Source organism: Ixodes scapularis, unplaced genomic scaffold, assembly GCF_016920785.2.
Source record: "Ixodes scapularis isolate PalLabHiFi unplaced genomic scaffold, ASM1692078v2 PGA_scaffold0__279_contigs__length_252992795, whole genome shotgun sequence".
In the NCBI taxonomy this organism is placed as follows: Eukaryota; Metazoa; Arthropoda; class Arachnida; order Ixodida; family Ixodidae; genus Ixodes; species Ixodes scapularis.
Genome location: NW_024609835.1, coordinates 176,342,278 through 176,361,220, shown reverse-complemented (window position 1 = coordinate 176,361,220; position 18,943 = coordinate 176,342,278). Strand labels below are relative to the sequence as shown.

Sequence of the window (18,943 nt, the reverse complement as noted above, 5' to 3'; positions counted from 1 at the left end):
GATTAACAAATCACGAAAAGAGTAAATATAATAAGTCGCGCCCTGTGTTTTTTAAACTGTCAGTCGCTGAGTATACAGATATTTAGGATTGTCTCACGACGCGTAAAGTGCTGTTTTAATAAAAGCAAATCTAGGCCGTGTCGAACCCGAAAATAAATGTTAGAAATTACAGCTAGGTAGCGGTTTTGGACCCACTTGTTATAAATATAACGTACGGGCACGTTTATGACCTGTTTTTTGCAGTAGTGAAAGTAGTAGTAATAGTGACGAGAACTTCTCGAGTATTTCCAATTTTCAGTGTATCCAGGTTTAGACAAAATCATGGCCATGCCCCAGCCTACTGTAATTTCTGCTGACATTGTCAGTTATTTTTTTTTCTCGCGATGTTGGGAAGCACGTTGTCAACTCTTATATTTTTACGTAGCATGACTCAAACAAACTTTAACAAAATGTCAAAATTTAGAATGTACCTTCATATGTGAAAGATAACAGCTTCGTCGATGCTTTTCCAAACTTGTTTTTACATGGGTTGTCCAACAACCCCGGCGCCTCTCCCCAACAATTCCGCTAGTTTTTAGAAATGGCAGCGCTATTTTTAGGCGTGCTTCCCACGGGAAGTAAGCATGCCGACGCAAACCGTTAATGGGAAAGTCCAGGCTTACTGACAGATCCTGTTCGTTCCCCAAAAAGAAAATGCCCTCGGCTGGCTGAAGTGGGCACACATATTAGCTGCTTTACTGAATGTGGAATACGCCATAAACAAATGCGATTCCCGGTCTACAAAAATCAATGCATCGTACTTATTTCAGAAATATAATCAATGGCACTCAAATGATCGATGTCATTTACTCGGGCGCAGGTGCAAGAGTTTATTCACACCACAAGCGCTATGTGATATTAGCTTGGAGCCACTTCTGTATGTCTTTATATTGAGAGTTCATCCATGCTGAGTTTGAAATGATGTTGTGACTTGACTGCTGGAACGCCCAGGTAACTTCCGCCATTGTGTCGTTGAAGTTGTAGTATAGGCTTCTCATCTGAAAAACAGGACGCGTGTTATAAAGCCTAAAGTTACCTGTTGATTCGCATCACGTTCGTTCCGAACTCACTTCGTTGAATTCTTTCTCATCCAAGATTCTGGATGACATTTGGATGAGAATTTCCAGGAATTTATCCTTCCACCTGAAACAAAGAGGCCAAGAGTGTTGTTCCTGCCAGAATGATAATTTATCCCCATGTTGCAGGGGGAGAAAAGAGTCGTCAGATGTCCAAAACAACGTGTTTTTGGTGTAGGAATTCTGGTGTTAGGTGCTTTGGTTTGAAATTACTATGCGCTCTAGACACTCAGTCATCTGCGTTAAGTCCTTATTTCTAACTCTTTTCATTCGCGTTCAGACAATTAAAAAGCAAACCGAAGGAGCCCAAGTCGGCACCTGATCTTGATAGTCCACCTTCTTTTTATATAGAGACTATAGCCACCAAATGTCACCAGACGCGCATGTGAACGCAGCATCTGAAACAAGCTTGGGCTCCAAGCTAGGCTGCAAAACACACCGGGTTTTGCGCGGTCGCCCCTCACTTCACTCAGGGAAACGTTAATATAAGCTCAGGCCCGAGCGTGCACCAAGACTCGTCGGCACCACCAAAGGTTCCAAGGTTTCACCAGTGATCGCTTTCCTTTCTCAGCATCGACATCCACAACGGCGCGTCCGACTCTGGCTGTTGTTGCGACGTTCACGTTAGCAGACGACATTCAGATGATGGCGTCTCCCGTTGCTGGCTTCAGAAGCTGCGTTCGCGCGTTCCTCCATAAAGAAGACTCTTTGTTGCCATGGTGACGCTAGCAATAGCAAACGGTCTTTATCGTACGGAAGGAGACGTCGGAGTGGCGAAATTAGCTGCATATTTGGGCTTTTGCGCCGTGCGTTTAAACCGGGTGGCACGTGAACAAAAAGAGATCGAAGGAGTGATAGGCGGGACGCTGCGAAGCACCGTCCCGCCTGTTCACTAGCCACTCATGCAGCGATATATCTAACGAATGGCCGTATTTTTGGATAAGAACGGCACGATTGAACACAGCCGACGAGCCCAACGAGGCATGTAACGTCGCAATTTTCATTCCCACTCCTCTTCGCTTTATTCCCTCAAGCAGGTGAACCGAACTGAATAAAGAAGCAAGCCGCTTCCCATCATCCTCATCTCTTAAAAGAAAATCATGACTTCACATTCCTCGCTTGATCGCGCCCTTCTTTTCCAAAAATACTGCCATCCATTTGAGATATCGAAGTATGAGTAATGTTTTGGAGTTCGTAGCGTCCCGCTCAACGCTTCTGCGGCCTTATTTTTGAACTTCAAATTTCGATTCGGCATTCGGATGCTGAGCCAAAAGCGAGGAACGTAACGTCACGACTCTCTTTGAAGAGTTGAGAATGAGAGGAAGCGGCCTTACTTCTCTCCTCTTCGCTTCGGTTCACCTGCTCGACGGGACGAAGCGAAAAGGAAGGGGAATGAGGATAGCGACGTCAAATGTCTGGACGCGCTCGTCGTTCATGTTCAATCGCGCACTTCGTTTCCAAAAATACGGCCATCCGTTAGAGATATTACTGTATAACTGGTGTTTTTGGGTTTCTCAGTGTCTCGCCTATCCCTCCAGCCTTGTTTTGTGAGCTCCAAATTTCATTTAACATCTCTTTCACACAGATGGCTGATTTTCGCCAGCGCAAAATATCTCAACGGGCCTTCATATCATTACATGGGGTTAAATTACCGATGTACTTTTCTCTTATGTTTGGGGACAACGTTTTTCATTTCTGAAAAGACGAGAAACACGCCCAGCTCTAATCAGTGCCCAGTCTGGGAGAGGGCACGCGTGCCAGTACCTCTGACTGCATTGCCCAGAAACGTTGTCGCCGAATTCAGTCTATACTTCGTTTCAGCTTTGGTCCGAGCGCGGCCGATGTTATGAGCCGAAGGGCCAATCAAACAGCGCAAAAAGCGCAGCGTCATGGCGTGCTCTCTGTGCCTGATAGGACTAGCCGGCGGAGGAGCGCGCACAGAGAGACGGCGAATACCGGCTGGTCCTATCAACTGCAGAGAGCACGCCATGACGTCGTGCCTCCTTCGCTGCTTGATTGGCCCTTCGGCTCATAACATCGGCCGCGCTCGGACCGAAGCTGAAACAAAGTATAGGGTCACTGAAAACTCAGGAAATGCATGACGTAGAAAGTCCCCCAATGATCACTCCGGAGCCAATGAAATTGCGGCATAAGCCGATAAGAAGGTCAACGGTCGAATCATGAGATACGAAGTGAGAACGCAACCCTTCGTTTCTTGAGTTGCCACTGACGATAAATGTTGGAAGCGTTGCAGCCTCAGCCTGGTGCTGTTATTCAGGCTAACTCAAAAACATGCGGTACGTACATGAAGAACATAGAAGGCCAGTTCCTTCGGATAAAATCCATCGTAATATTTCTCGCCCCCGCGCCTTGCTGGGAAACGTGGTCGAAGATCTTGACGCAGTCTTCTGGCCTCAGCAATTTTTCGTTGAGCGTTTTCTTAAGAAGCCTGTGGACACCAATATTATGTTATCCTCTGTAGTTAAAGAAAAATTTTCGTTTCCAGAAACCATTTTTATCATTACCCTTGGCGCCCCCGAAGCCGGCAAAAAATAAATTCCAGTTTTGATAAGGTAACTGGAATATATTAAAATTCAAACTGAGCTTAAAACCAGTTATATCCCCCCCCCCCCCCCCCCCGCGTTATATATTTGTCATGCCTTTTATACTTTATTTTAATTGTTTGAATGATTATACTATAAAGTTGTATTTTGCAAAAAAAAAAAAAGAAACAGATTCCAATGAAGGGGAAGACAACAACATACATGTATAACTTAAAAAAAAAAAAGTTTAGATGAGAGAAGGCTCACACTAGATGCTTCTGCTTCCAAGACTTAAGGTTTATTCACATGGTGCATTTTTTCAACGCCCAGCGGTTTAACGAAATCGAGATTTCGAGCAATCGGCCTGTTCACACGTCGAGTCTCATGCGCAATATCTCTGACGTACTAACTCACGAAAATTTCGACAAATTTTGTCGTCTCCTCCGGGAATATCGGGTACTTGGCATCAAAATGATATGAAGTACGCACAGTGTGAAGCCCGACAGTCTGCTTTATTAATATCACTCGATAAACTTCGTCGAATTTGGCTCACTCGGTTTACTTGGCCTGCCAAACCGGGCAAAAGACCGCGAACGTCAAACAGGAGGATGGCTGCCCTGAGAGATCTGCTACGCGCCACCAACTCGCACAGCCAACTCGTACCGTCCGTACGCACCGCTTCGCCGTGTGTCGCTTACCACCACGTATTTTTTTTTTTCTTTTTTGCACTTTGTTCGGATCAGGCTCCTCCAAAAGCTCGCTTCGCCTCGAGGGTCAGACGTCCCACCAATGTGGAGCGGCCATTGTCAGCGGCCACGTTTCTCCTTTGGCTGATCGAACAGGCCTCGGTGAGGTTTCGGTGTTTCAGCAAAAGTTCGCTCGAGAAGCGAGAAGCGAGGGCAACTCTTTTAGGAGGCGCGCGCTATCTTCAGTCGCGTTCAAACGGCGTATCTGTTTCGCGAAACCAAGTTTTGCGACATAAGACTCCCCAAGAAAGGAGCACCACGTGAATAGACCTTTGGAGCGAGAGAAACTGCGTTATTCTCTTTAGACGGACATAGTGCTACAGAAAGGCAAAAAGTGTCTCTATGGATGAAAATATACTAAGAAATTTCTCGCTCTACCAGTACGATAATAGCAGTTCATAACATTTTTGAACAAGGTCTCGTTGTCGGGAACAAGTTTTTAAATAAAGTAAGGAGCTATTTTTTTATGAACGCCTGTTTGAGTGGAACAATGCTTTATGGCATATCTTTTTTTTTTAATATCTAGATTTAAGTTTGATTTCTGTTTTAAGAGCGATGCTTGTACACAGACTCGGAAAGTAATCACTACAAGTGACGGATTACTTGTCAAACCGTTACTGTTTCAACCAACTTAGAAATTGCCAGGTTACATTTCGTGGCAGTAATTTGTAATGTATTTACGTTACAAATATTCGTAGCGAATTACTTGAATTACTCGTTACTTTTTTAAAAATATGAATAGATTACAGAAACTGGAGCAATATAATCAAGCGATTCAGCAGCATCCAGATAGAAAATTCAACCAAATAGGAAACATCGTGAAAAAGGAGAATAACTGAAACGAAAACACGATTTTTGTATGACCAGTCACTTGAACCACTATAAAAACGTGCGAGGCATATACAAATATGCAAAAAACGAATGTCAAAAAAACAGCGCCGAGTACGCGTTGTCTTCTGGATCTCCTAGCGGAGGTAGACGCTGCTACTCAGCATGCGCACCTCAAGCTTTGTTCGCGAAATTCCAGGGATCATTTCCGATCGCCGTAAGCTAGCGGGATGGCGGGTGTGGTTGCAGCTTTCACTGCTTGGTCAGCTTACAGACGAACGGAGTGCACCTACATCTTTTCTCTTAAATGCAATGTATTATTTTTAAGGGGACTACCATAATGCGGACGTCTGAAAAATCGGAAGTTGTGTCGCGGAACTTTTTTGAAAACATTAATATTGTTTCCATTGTTTTCTTTCAGTAGTGTACAAGAAACGCAACGTGAAAGTGATATCTAACGTAACGAGTAAAGTAATTTGTTTGTTTTCAGCGAAAGTAATTTGCAATGGTTATCCATTACATTTGAGGCTCGGTAATTTGTAATTGTAGTCCATTACAATTTTTTTAAGAAACAGACAAAAATCTGCTTGTAAGTAGTTATCACCAAGATAGACATTGTTTGGCTATAGCAATTAAATCGTCTACTTCACGCAACAACACTAATGTTTTTTTTGTTTTTTTTTTTTTTTGTTTTTTTGCCAGTGGTGGTTGTGAAGCGAGTGTTTCTACAAAAAGCAAACAACAAAATTATTTTTTTCCAGACTCGTACAGCGCGACACCAAGATCTCTTGCTTCTCTAGTTTCTATCCCGGTCCCCATTCGAGCTAGAGCGCTTATCTTTATTTTTAGCGATTTTTGGATTACTGCATTCGCTCTTTATTGGGAAAACGAGGTTATCCGGCAGCCGCGCTTGGACGTTAAAGGAACAGAAAATATCCGTAGGTTTAGCAAGTCAGCTTCCCCGAATACGCAAAGCCCTCGAGGCTGTCTTGAAAAAAAAATAAAGAAAGATTTGATTGCGGAAAATACGTTACTTGCTAATGCGAGATTTTTTTTCCTTATTATCACGCATTTGCAGTCTATGAAACGCAGGCCCTGTTGCGTCCCAGGCATCCTATTATCGCTATGCAGCCAATGACGTTGCAGCATCAGCCACTGAAAATGCCGAAGAACAAATCATCCAACCAAAAATAGTAAACATACTAATCAGTCTACATTGATGTCGTTTTTAAGGCAACACCATTCTTCGTAGGCCCTCCTGAAAACAGAACCAATGAACATAAATATTTAAATAAGCATTTTGTTTCAAAAAGGCACCGAGACCCACGCCAGATGCAAGGGCTCGAGCTCTAGGGCAAAACAAAAAAGTATCGCGTTACAAAGTTACCCGCTGTCCTTACTCTTGGCGTTCAGTGAATGATAACGCCCATGCGCGTTAGTCTTTTCAAAAAAATCAAAAAGAAAAAAAATATCCTATATACTTTTTTTATTTATTTATTTGTTTATTTATTTATTTATTTAGTTAGTTAGTTTAGCCTTACATTTAGTGGCGCTGCCAAGTATTCGCTTCTGAGCAATCGAGCGTCCGTAAGACGGCGACGGGGCCTTTGAACCGGGCACATGGGCGACGTTATATAGAGCTGCGCTAATCACTCTGTGTAAACCATCCCTCCTGGTGTCTAAAAATACATTTTGCCGTCTCAAAACAACGGCAATAAATTTGTAAAGGTCTTGGAGGGCATTTTAATAATCTGTGGGTTATTCTCGAAACTCAAAAGTTTAGTTTTAATGGATTCAATTGGAGCAGAAGTTGCACGTGGCTAACCCTCGAAATAAAGTATTCGAGCTGAGTACCTGGTACTGTGAACATCGTGCTTTAAAGGGCCTATCTAGCCTAAAAATTGCGATGCTAGGGCTTTACGCCTTGCGCTATATTACGAACCTGCAATGAGGCAGCCAAAGTATCGAACCAAAATAACTAACATTTCATCGAGAGATTAATTCGAGGAGCTCAAAATTTGATACAAACATTTTTGTTTCGTCACTCTACGAAACATGGGAAGTAACAAGATACTACAGCCCCAAATGTGACGTCACACTTTTTCTTTTATTTTGGTTCCCCTCCTAACCAACATCGAGCGTCTCTCCCAAGACACCCGAAATGTACGTCGGACACAGTGGCGAATTTCTTAAAGATCGACAGCGAGAGCATCATAATAACAAAAACAAGACTATCTCTGGCCATCTAAAATATCACTGCCGAGTCTATGTCTCCAATCCTTAGTTCACAAAAGGAATTGCAGTGACGGAGCGACGACAAGTGTATCAGCGCCCCTTGAATTTTTTATCCGCCAAAGACTTATACGTACTACTTGACGATGGAGTCAATGGGATAAGAGCAGATTCCCAATGGTTGTTGTTGTTCTTCTTTTTGTGTGTGTGTGTCATAGTTATGCTTTTTACAAATAAACAGAAGAATAAACGTGAGTTGTAAGTCATCGCTGTGTTCGTCCTACTATGTGTCCTCTACTTTTGTCGTTGTTTGCAACGCGCTGTTGCTGCTATAATGAACCCAAGACGTGTTCGGCGACGCGACGCGACTGACGCGCTGACAACAGGCGGAACAGCGGGGTAGGAAGCAATAGCAAATAGGACGGGGGGAGGAGCACCCTGAGGGGACGGCATCCTGATACTGTTTCGTCACAGACTGTTTATAATTGGGTTGCAATACAGGAGCCTCTAGAAGGTTTTTTTTTTTTATGCTTCATTCTTCAAATAGCGAGCTGAAATTTCGTGGACACTTCCATGAGCAGGTCCTGGTACCTGCCACGACATTTTTATATAAAACGAACGACCCTTATTTCAGGCTGGAGAGACCCTTTAAAACCACGAATGCGCAATATTCTTAATCTAAATGTTTCTGTGTAGTTATTTTTAGGGGCGGGGCATGTCATTTGTTATTTAAGCATTAAAAGAAGTAGGGGTTTAGCTCCGCCTAAACGTAAACCCGATCTTCTTTTTTTTAAGTATACGTGTGGAAGTTTAATGGTGGATTTATAAGCTAGATGCGTGGTTCACAGCTCCTTACGCTACCCAGAGAGTGGGTGGTTTTCACCTTTAGATATGTATACATTTTTGCTTGTTCTCAAGGCTCTACTCAGCAGGACTCCAAAGGCTTTCTTGTCATAAGACTTAGTAGCAGTGGCTGGCGGATTCAGAGGGGGGGGAGGGGGGGAGGGGGGTCCGGATGTCCTGACCCTCCTCTTGAATTCTGAATGTGTAAAAATTTAGGGCGTGGAAACGGGAAGAGGGGAGGTGGGTGTTAAACATATGATTCACTGACCAACCCCCCCCCCCCCCCCCCCTCCCCCCCCCCCCCTCAAGAAATACCTGCGTCCGCCCCTGCTTACTAATGCTTTTCTGCCTCGGAACGTGTTTAAAAATAAACGAGCAGGGGAATCACCCGGTATAAATGAATTGAAATCTCTGGGAAGCTGGTGATGTTCTACACTTTTTTTTCTTCTTTTTCTAGAGGTAAAGGGGGCTTTTGCTGTTTAGACTTCATGACTGTAGTCCGTTGCAACTCAAGAAGGTTGGACGAGGGTAAGACGGGCCGGGGAGGAGGAAGCAGACAAAACGCTAAAGAGGGGAGGAGGGTTTTCCTTTCTTTTCCAGCGCTAAGTCTGCTTCATCCTCCCCGGCTCGTCTTACCCTCACCCTACCTTCTTGAGTTGCAACGGACTAGCATCTTAGTAACGAGAGGAAACGATGCGGAAAGAGCGAGGGAAGAGACCTCACCCTCCCGCTTGCTCTTCCTGCTTTTGCACCTGTGTTCATGACCACATAGCCGTGTAATATAATGAAGATACTTTGTTTTAAGTAAAAACCGACAAACCACACAAAATAATCCCTGAAACGGTTTTATCAAACTCGCCGGAAATTAAAAAAAAAAGGAAAAAAACGGTTTTAAGCTATTCTCTCTTAGAAAGAACTCAAGCATCACTTAAAGAAATCTTTATCTACAGCTTTATCTTCTGGCAGTCAAGAACACAGCCCGAAATGAACATTCTACATTGCTGCTTCATCCTTAGAATCCACGCCCCTAACCCCACTTTCTCCTCTATTCGGTACTGTGGCATTTTCTAAGTAGACGGGCAACGCGCATGCCCTTTGAAATTAAGGGAGCCGTTGCCTCTATCTCATTTCTTTTTTTTTTCTTTTTTTTTTACATGAGTTTTAGTAAACGCATTTCTTGGCGCCGAAAATTGGCACCAATAAACACTGAATTATGGGGAATAAATAAACCCCAAAAGAACACCCCCCCCCCCCCCCCCCCCCACACACACACACATTTGAAGAGAAAAAACTCCGAAAACACGGAACCCTAATCCTAATGCCTGCATTTGAGTCTTGTATATATGCGTCGCGACTTCCAGATCGTGAACTTACGTTCGCGTGATGCGCTGGTTCCGGGAACAAGTGAGGGCCCACACGATGTCGGACCTTTCGTAGCCGACATCCTGGGAGCCCCCCACGAAGCGGTCCCAGAGGAACTTCCAGTCCGAGTAGTCACCGCGCTCAATGGCCGTGCAGTACACGAACCCCCGGTGGTTCCTCGAAATCCTGCCGAAACAGGTCGCACCATTAGGTACCCATCATAGCCTGAGTTCGAGCATTGCACGTCATCTTGAACGGCAAACGCTCTCGAGTCTCGCCGTAGTAGAAAGTGGTCTAGCGCAACTTGAACTTCGTGTAAAAAATGCCAAAGCCGAACTTCGCTCGCGAATTCCTCCTATCCCGATGTCAGCGGGTGAGTCCAATGCCAGGACTTTCTATTGAGTCACCTGGAATCTTTATATTGTGTTGATTGTGATTTATCATATCCCTATACATTTTCACTCAAATAGGGTTCTTTATACTCATTGTCAGATGCGAAGTGCGAAGAAAATGATTTCTTATGTACCCAGGGAAAATGATTTTGACTTTGACAGTTTAATTAGCGTTGTATTATACGAAAACGTATAATTAGTGTTATTGTTCTCACTATTGGGGCCGTGTTTTAACTGAACTTGGTAAGAAAAAAACAACGCACGCACGCTCAGCGTAGCTAACAGATTTTTAATCAGTATTTATGTAACTTATTATTTTCTGTGTTCAGTAATTTACGTCGTATTTTTTTATTATTTCAATGTGTGTTCCACCGCCGGAAATATTGATTACAGCAGGGGTGGCCAGGGGAGGGGCCGGAGGGGGGGGGGGGGGGGGGGGGGAGAGGGGGGGGGCGGGGCAACCTTTTGTTTAAAGCAATAGACGAATCTCGAACTTCTTTCGATCTATCTGAGCCAAACCAGTCCAACTGTACGTAAGGTAGCAGTAGCACAAGAATATCACCTCTTTTTGGGGAAGTGCTCGTGTGACCGGAAGGGCGGCGGGGGGAGGGGGGGGGGGGGTAAGGGAGGGAGCCGCAAGCCCCACTTTAACACGCGAAAAGCCCCATGCGGCTCGCGAGACGCAGCTTGGCCACCCCTGGCTTACAGCATGAAAACATGGCGATATTTTTAAGCTTTTAATAAGCAAGACGCATTTCTCCGAAATCTGCGTATATGGTCGGTTTGGATAAGTATAGGGTGTCCCAAGTCACCAGGCGATATCTAAAATGGACCGTAAAAATCGACAAATGCACGTAGCGAACTAAACGTTTCGGCGAAGGTGCATTTCACCGGTCGGGATTTTCATGTAAAATTACAAATTGTAGCTCATTTTTTTGTAAAAAAAGGACCAAAAAACTTGCCAAGGTCAACGGCGGGCGGCAGGGCGGCAGGGTGGCCAATCCGAGGGAAATTTCCCAGATTAAGGTAAATTCAGGTCTATGTGGGAATAAGGCAAATCTTGCTACTTTGAGGGAATTTTAGGCCACCATGTATATCTGGAATTTTATAGGTCAATTATGATTTTTTTTTTTTTTGGGGGGGGGGGGGCATATTATTAAATTTTAGCGGTTTTGGCTACATTTGCGTTATTCCCTCTAGCCGTTTGACGGTTCGCTGAACGACTATCTGGCAACACTAAAATGAACTTAATAAACTTTTTTTTTTTCAAAATCAATTTTTATGTTGTTATTGTACCCAAGAAAACTATGGAGGAAGGAACCAGTCAAGTCAAAGCTTCTGGGAGTGATGCTGTGCCATCTAGAAAAGGAAAGCTTGAGTAGAAGAAGAAATACTGCGATGTGTGCAGACAAACTTACCATAAATCATATTTCGTAAAGTGCCGTGCACGAGATGGCAGTTACTGTGTGCCGTGTTCCGTGTGTTCGAGTTTAAGAACTCGATTGATTTAGACCTCTTCTTTTAAAATTACTATTATAAAAATCACTAATGAAGTTATTAAAGCTGTACCATGTTCTGGTGACATGCATAACATCCAAGGCCAAGGGAGGGTTTCATTCGTCAGTTTGAATCTCCCGGAACACTTCACACCGCCAAGTTTGAGTTGGCCACGGTTTTGGCTCGATAAACTCATTTTGACGAAATGTATGCGGGGCGTAAAGGCGAAATAATTATCTTTGATCGTAAAAACTGAAGTGATGTAGAAAACAACGATTATATAATTATTAGGGAAAGCGAGAAAAATGTAGGCAGAAAGACGAAACTTTCAAGCGTCCGCTATAGGGAAAGTTTTGATTTCCTTGTTGGCAGCCCTGGCGGGCGGCGACGCGCACGACCAAGCCGAGTTGCGGGGCGCGTTTGGCGCTCGTACTGATAGATGGCGTCGGGAGCAGCTTCGGAAGATGAAGCCGACCAGCGAAAAAAAAAAGCAGACGACACGCAGACGAAATCTGTTTTCCTTTTTTGTTAAGTTTTTCATTGACTTTCCACATTTATTTTTAACCAAAGGTACATTACAAAAATATTATGTTCATTTTAATGAACCACGGCAGTCGCGAACAGTCTCGATAAGGAGGTAGCGTTATCTATCAATGCGAGCGCCAAACGCGCCGCGCAACTCGACTTAAGTCGTGTGCGTCGCCGCCCGCCGTTGACACTGGCAAGTTTCTTTGTCCTATATTTTGCAGAAAGGGAGATACGCTTTGTAATTTTACGTAAAAAAGCCGACCTGTGAAATACATCTTTGATGAAGAGATTAGATTGCTACGTGGAGGCGTCGATTTTTACGGTACATTTTAGATCAAGCCAGGTGACATGGAACACCCTATATACCTAAACCGTCCGTGTATTTTTAATCGTCTCTTTCGAGTACTCAGCTTGTTGGCTGTTCCGGGGTTGTCCTTGAAAGCTTTGAACAGGGCCAAGGCACCGTGCACACATGGTGGATAGTCGTACTTGCATGCCAGAGCGTAGATGTCTCGTCGAAGCAGTCTGCGTAAGGAAATCTATCCATGACTTCTCGGATAAAATGCACAAAAAAAATAAACTTTTTGAAATCTTTTTTTTAAGTACAAAGGTACGCAAAAATAATATATTGCCGCGCGCGCGCGCAGCTGGCCAAAGAGGCAGCGCGCGCGTGGCCTAACGATTATCGTACCTGGCTCCCACGCGAAAAGCCAGGGTTCGATTCCTGGGACCGGCGCATCTTTTCGTTTATTCCTGCAGACCAGGCATTCCTGGTAAATTCGAGAACCGTCTTGCTGATTCGAGGTTAGAATGTTCTACGCGCCGAACCTTCTACGCCGAATGCTCCAAAGCCCACGCCTGTACAAAAGCGGCTCCGCCTGCCAAGCCGGAGTCAGTTTCGCCCCAGCGTTCGACTCTGCTGTCACGCCGACTTCGACGCCCGCGACGCTCTACTTTCTTCTGTTCCCTTTTTATTTTTGGGCACAAGTTCTCCCAATTAAACGTTTAGTTTCTTCAGTTATTATCGCCTCATCACTTGTCATTCGTGACATATTGGTGGAGGTGCGGGGTATCGCATTCTATGCCCGTGGAGCGTACCCCTCCGCAGACATCCCGGCCAAGTGAGGTGCTCAACCCCGGAAGGCTATCGCAGAAGACACCGACGCCCGAGCAAACCGCCATAACAAAGTCCAACTGCCGGAATCCGGACCTCTGCTGCACAAGCCGAAGGAGAAGATTTTGTCAATGACCACCCCACCCGTCGTCGTCCTGCCCGTCGTTCCGCGAACGTCTTCTTCCTTCCTCGGCGAGACCTATACAAGGGCGTCGAAGACTGGATCAACCAGTACGAACGCGTGGCTCGCCACAACGGGTGGAGTGACGAACAGCGCCAGCAGAACCTCGAATTCTCACTTGAAGGGATTGCAAGGCGCTGGTTCGGAAACCACGAAGCTTCCTTGACTTCATGGGAGCTTTGCAAGAACGAGCTAACACGTACGTTCACCAATCAACATCGGAGAGAGAGGGCCGATGATCCACTGCAATCCAGGACCCAGCGCCCCAATGAGAGCGTCACGAGTTTCGTGGAAGACGTCCTGCGCATGAGCTCCCGCGCCGACCCTCAGGCCACCGACGAAAATAAGCTACGTATTCTGATGCGTGGCGTGAAGGACGACATCTTTGGTGGACTCGTACGCAACCCACCGACGTCCGTTCAAGTATTCGGCACGGAAGCCACGAATATCGAGCGTGCTCTGCAAGCCCGGGCCAGCCACTACCAGAGACTGCCCGGCGTCAGCGCGATTTCACAGTCCCCTTGCGACCTTCCCGCGACACCCCGGGCATTCGTGAACTTATTCGCGACATCGTCCGGGAGGAGCTTAAGAAGCTTCTGCCGACTGCTGAGCTCCCGGCATCAATCTCCATTACCGAGGTTGTTCTGGACGAGGTTCAGCGAGCGCTCCTGCCGGATACCCCTGTCACCGTGGCCGCAGCCGACGAGCCGACGCTGACCTACGCCGCAGTGGCCCGACGAATGCCGCCAACTGCTCAACATTACCCTGAGGCGCCACGACGAGACCCACCAACGCAAGCGTACCCCCGACGCAACGACGAAGTACGTCAGTACGACCGCCGAGAACAGCCGGCGCCAAGGAAAACCGACGTGTGGAGGACAGCGGATCGACGACCCATCTGCTACCACTGCGGGGAAGCCGACCATATCTAACGCCGTTGTCCTTACCTACAAATAGGCCTGCGTGGGTTCCACCCAAACGACCCACGCCCGAGGTACGGCGAACGCCCTCGCGACATCGAGGAGTACCTTCGACGCTCGCCCTCCCCAGTGTCGTCTCTCCGCCGTGAAGCCTGCTTTTCATAGCCAGGACGTTCAGCGTCTCCAGCGCCACGACCCCGCCGAGAGAGCCTGTCTCCCCTGCGTCGTCGGGAAAACTAAGTGTGGCAACGCCTGGAGGTGACGTTGCCGAAAACGACGAAAGCAAAGAGCCTCCGAAAACGCCGGAGCACTCCCACTCTCCCGACGCCCCCCAGCGCACCGACGCCCCTGCAACGGTGTCCAACAACCTAAACGTTGTTATCGACGGCCTCGACGCATCGGCACTCGTGGACACCGGGGCAGACTACTCAGTCTTCAGTGGGAGGCTCTCTCGCCGCCTGCGAAAAGTGACAACGCCGTGGGATGGACCTCAAATATGGACCGCCGGAGGGCATCTCATCACACCAGTCGGGAGGTGCACCGCTCGCGTCGAGATCCACGGTGAGACGTGCCCTGTGAAATTCTTCATTCTACAAGACTGTGCCAGAGACGTCATTGTCGGCATGGACTTTCTGTGTGAATACGGTGCCGTCATCGACCTTGGTGAAAACAGATTGACGCTGCGGACGCCCATCCTACCTTCAGAGAAACCCCGAACAGCGTCAACCGCCGTCCGAGTCGCTGCCGACAACGTGAACCTGCCGCCGCGATCAAGTGTTGTCGTACCCGTCGTGACCGATGCAGCTACCTGCGGCGAAGTTGTTCTGGAAGGCAGCCTTCAATTGCTCCTAGGAAGAGGAATAGGCGTCGCAAGAGGAGTGACTAAACTTCAGGATGGGCGCACCGTGGTCCTCGGACAAACTTCCAAAAAGAAACGCAACACCTCACAAAAGGTGCCGCTGTGGGTCACGTCGAGGAACTTCGGAACTCCGTCGAAATCGCCGCGATTGCTGAAGAATCATCGCCAGCTCAGCAAGACACTACGCCGCCAGCGCAGCTTGACATTGACCCCAAGCTTCCAGGCCCGAAATGACGGCAGCTGAGTGACCTCCTCGCCAAATACAGCGACTGCTTCGCGACGTCATCGAAGGTGCGCCAAACCACCGTTGCGAAGCATCGCATCGTCACCGAGGACGACGTGCTCCCTGTGCACCGATCGCCGAACCGAGTCTCCGTAAAATAACGGGAGGTCATTGAACAGCAAGTGGAAGAAATGCTGAACGACGACATAATCCAGCCTTCGAGAAGTCCGTGGGCCTCTCCAGTCGTGCTGTTTAGGAAGAAGGACGGAACGCTTAGGTTCTGCGAAGACTACCGGCAGCTGAACGCGGTGACGAAGAAAGGCGTCTACCCATTTATCCGCATCGACGACACGTTAGACCGGCTGCGCCACTCTCGATACTTCTCATCGATGGACCTGAAGAGCGGCTACTGGCAGATCGAAGTCGACGAGCGGGACCGATAGAAGACAGCTTTCGTCACGCCGGATGGGCTGTACGAGTTCAAGGTGATGCCCTTCGGACTGTGCACGGCGCCAGCAACTTTCCAGGGTGTCATGGACACCGTACTGGCAGGACTGAAGTGGCAGAGCTGTCTGGTCTACCTCGATGACGTCGTGGTGTTTTCCAGCGAATTCGAAGAGCACTTGCGACGACTCCGAGCTGTTCTTCAAGCCATACGGACCGCTGGACTAACCCTCAAGCCGTCAAAGTGTCGGTTCGCCTATGACGAACTGAAGTTTCTAGGTCACGTGGTTAGCAACGATCCTGAGAAGACTCGCGCCGTCGCGTCATTTCCAGCGCCGACAGACAAAAAGGCCGTGCGAAGATTCCTTGGACTTTGCGCCTACTATCGTCGCTTTGTTCGGGATTTCGCAAGGATTTCCGCACCGCTCACAAACCTCACGAAGGACGCCGAGAGGTTCGAATGGGCCGAGGAACAGCAGCAGGCATTCGACGAGCTGAAGCGACGACTCCCGACGCCTCCGGTTCTTGGACATTTCGATCAGGATGCGGACACCGAGATTCACACTGACGCAAGTAACGCAGGACTTGGCGCGGTACTAGTTCAAGTACAAGAAGGCACCGAACGAGTCATCGCCTACGCAAGTCGGACACTGTCCAAGGCAGAGAGAAATTACTCCACGACTGAGAAAGAATGCCTTGCGGTCGTCTGGGCAATCACGAAGTTTCGTCCGTACTTGTACGGGAGCCCGTTCCGTGTAGTCACGGACCACCACTCGCTCTGCTGGCTTGCGAACCTCAAGGACCCGTCAGGACGCCTCGCTCGATGGAGCCTCCGGCTACAAGAGTTCAACATGACTGTGGTTTACAAGTCAGGGCGCAAGCACAGCGACGCTGACTGCCTGTCCAGGGCCCCTGTCGAAACACCTTGGTTTTGCAGAGTCTCGTTACATTCTTGTCCCGCAGTAGCCAGGGCAACTATACATGGGGTGTTTAATTTTATTTAAAAAATACATATATTTTTTTTCTTTTTTTAAGAAAGGGGGTCAGACTCGCAGTGCTGTAGGCGTTACCGAAAAAAAGTAACGAAATACACTACTCGTCACTTGCAAAATAAAGGAACGCGTTACCCACCTGCGTTAACAAAAAAAAAGGAACGCGTTACAGCTACCGGTACCGACAAGAAGGAACGGACGTTAATTTTGCGTTAACTTGTAGTTGTGAATTGACGGTAACAGCGATTTTTGTGCGACAGCGTTTTTCGACACTGGGACAAAAGACGTGGGCGTCGGGGTTTTTCTAAAGTGAGACTTTTTGCGTGGGGGGAAAAGACATTCAAAGTGCAGACGAAGTCAACGCGACGACCTAATGGGTCAATCGACCAGCGTACAGAAACATGACGAGCACCACGATGGTGCCCTTTAACGATGTTCGATTGGTCACATGAGCTCGTAGCGTCGGCTGCGTCTGGACTTGAGGTAGAACGAAGTATAGAAACACACACAAAAAAAAATGGAAGCGTACCTTATTTTTACGTTTTGGGAGGGTGTAACGAGTAAGGTAACTACGTCACCCGTTACTTGTAGTAAGTACGTTACCCGTTACTTTTTCGAAAATCTAGCGAGTACGTTAATACGTTACCGAACAAGGTAACGCGTTACCGGTAACGCCGTTACCTGTACCGCGGTACGGCCACAACACTGGGTGAGAAGTAGACGAGTGTCGTCTTCACCATATATTTCTCAGGCACGGCAGACATTACATGAGGGGATTCTCATTATGCCAAGTTGAACAATTAATCAAAATTTTTTCATTCATGTTTTAACTACTAGTTTGGGGGTCATCCTGGAAGTAGGGTATAGAAGGCAATTATTATTAGAGGCCGGACAAATCCTTAATAAATTGCTAAGCGATAATTATTTTTGAGAAATTAATCGATCAATGTTAGTGTGTCTTGCCCAATAACGCGCCCCCAATAATCGCTATAACGTCGATTTGAAGAAATGGCGCTGTTCGCTAAACAACGATTCGCTCATGTAATATGGACCTTGCGCATCCGTTGACGGACGTCGACAAGCATACTGCAAGAGGAGAATACGGTGCTCTAGGCACGCTGTCTACTACAGATGAGAGGGGTGGAATTTAATCTTCGTAGTAGAGTGTTTCGGTGTCCCCTTTCTTTCCTCTAACCAGACTGTTATAAAATGAAGAGAATACTCACGTTCTCAGGACGTTGTCCGACGGCATCTCCTCCCAGTTGAGTGCGGTGTAGATGGGGGTGATAAGACGAATCACAAAGCCCTGCCCGAAAGGGTGAGCGAGTTAACTGCTCGACATTGTTGCCGGAAACACGACTTGGGTGTTCTTTTTTTTCTCCTCATTTTACTTTGAAAGGACACCGGTGGGCTTCAGATTTTGCCGCCTATATAGTTTAGTATTTCCACTGAGCACTTTCCACTACTATAGTAGTTTTTGTTAGAGACTTTCGATATAGAGAGGAAGACAGAGTAAGCCGGCGATGGCTTGTTCGCGTTAACAGTGTCGCAAGGTGTACAAGGTAGACCGTTATATGCCTTGGAAATACATAAGTTATATGTTCTCTGTTGAGTTTTGTATGTGCCAAACTAAAAATACACTGCACGTTTAAAGGCACTAGAAAAGCCAGTTGAATAGCCCACAAATGTAACAAAGCTATTGTTACAACAAACAAAAAAAATTGTCGGCGCAATATTTACTCTGCTACAGGCAATTTAGACGAGGCCTTGGATTAAGCGTACGTGCGCACTGGAAAATTCTCCTTTCGAATTGCCTCTTGCGCCTTTTCGCAGCGCGTGAAGCTAACATATTGTGCTCGATTTTTTTACGTCACATATAGAATAGTGTCCGAAATCCTAGCCAGCAGCGATAAGAATGGAAACTAATAATCTCAAACTCAGACTCGTGTGAACAGAGGCCGCTGCGCATAAAACGATATTTTGCTTTTTACAGCACTGCTGGCATCGGTGTTGTTTTTGTAGCTTCGTGACTACGCATTTCTGACGCTCCTGCATAACGAAAAGTGCAAAGATTTAAAAAAAAAACGGAGTCTTGCTAAAAGCCCCCCCTCCCCTCCCACCTTT

At 46.9% G+C, this 18,943-nt stretch overlaps 1 protein-coding gene across 1 annotated transcript; it reads right to left on the bottom strand.

Moving 5' to 3' along the window:
• Positions 1-887: 887 nt before the first annotated feature.
• Positions 888-18,107, bottom strand: LOC8053255 (aminopeptidase N). Its single transcript, XM_040213417.2, has 5 exons — positions 18,046-18,107; positions 9,682-9,855; positions 3,421-3,564; positions 1,110-1,182; positions 888-1,037 (listed from the first exon to the last, which is right to left on the bottom strand). Exons 1-5 carry the CDS (start codon positions 18,069-18,071, stop codon positions 888-890), a joined length of 567 nt encoding a protein of 188 aa, XP_040069351.2. The 5' UTR covers positions 18,072-18,107.
• Between the last annotated feature and the right edge of the window lie 836 nt (positions 18,108-18,943).

Coding starts and splice junctions, on each gene's coding strand:
- LOC8053255 (XM_040213417.2), bottom strand. CDS start 18,071: ATGCCGTCGGACAACGTCCTGAGAAC. Junction 9,856..18,045: donor TCGGACAACGTCCTGAGAAC/GTGAGTATTCTC, acceptor CTGTTTCGGCAG/GATTTCGAGGAACCACCGGG. Junction 3,565..9,681: donor AACCAGCGCATCACGCGAAC/GTAAGTTCACGA, acceptor TGGTGTCCACAG/GCTTCTTAAGAAAACGCTCA.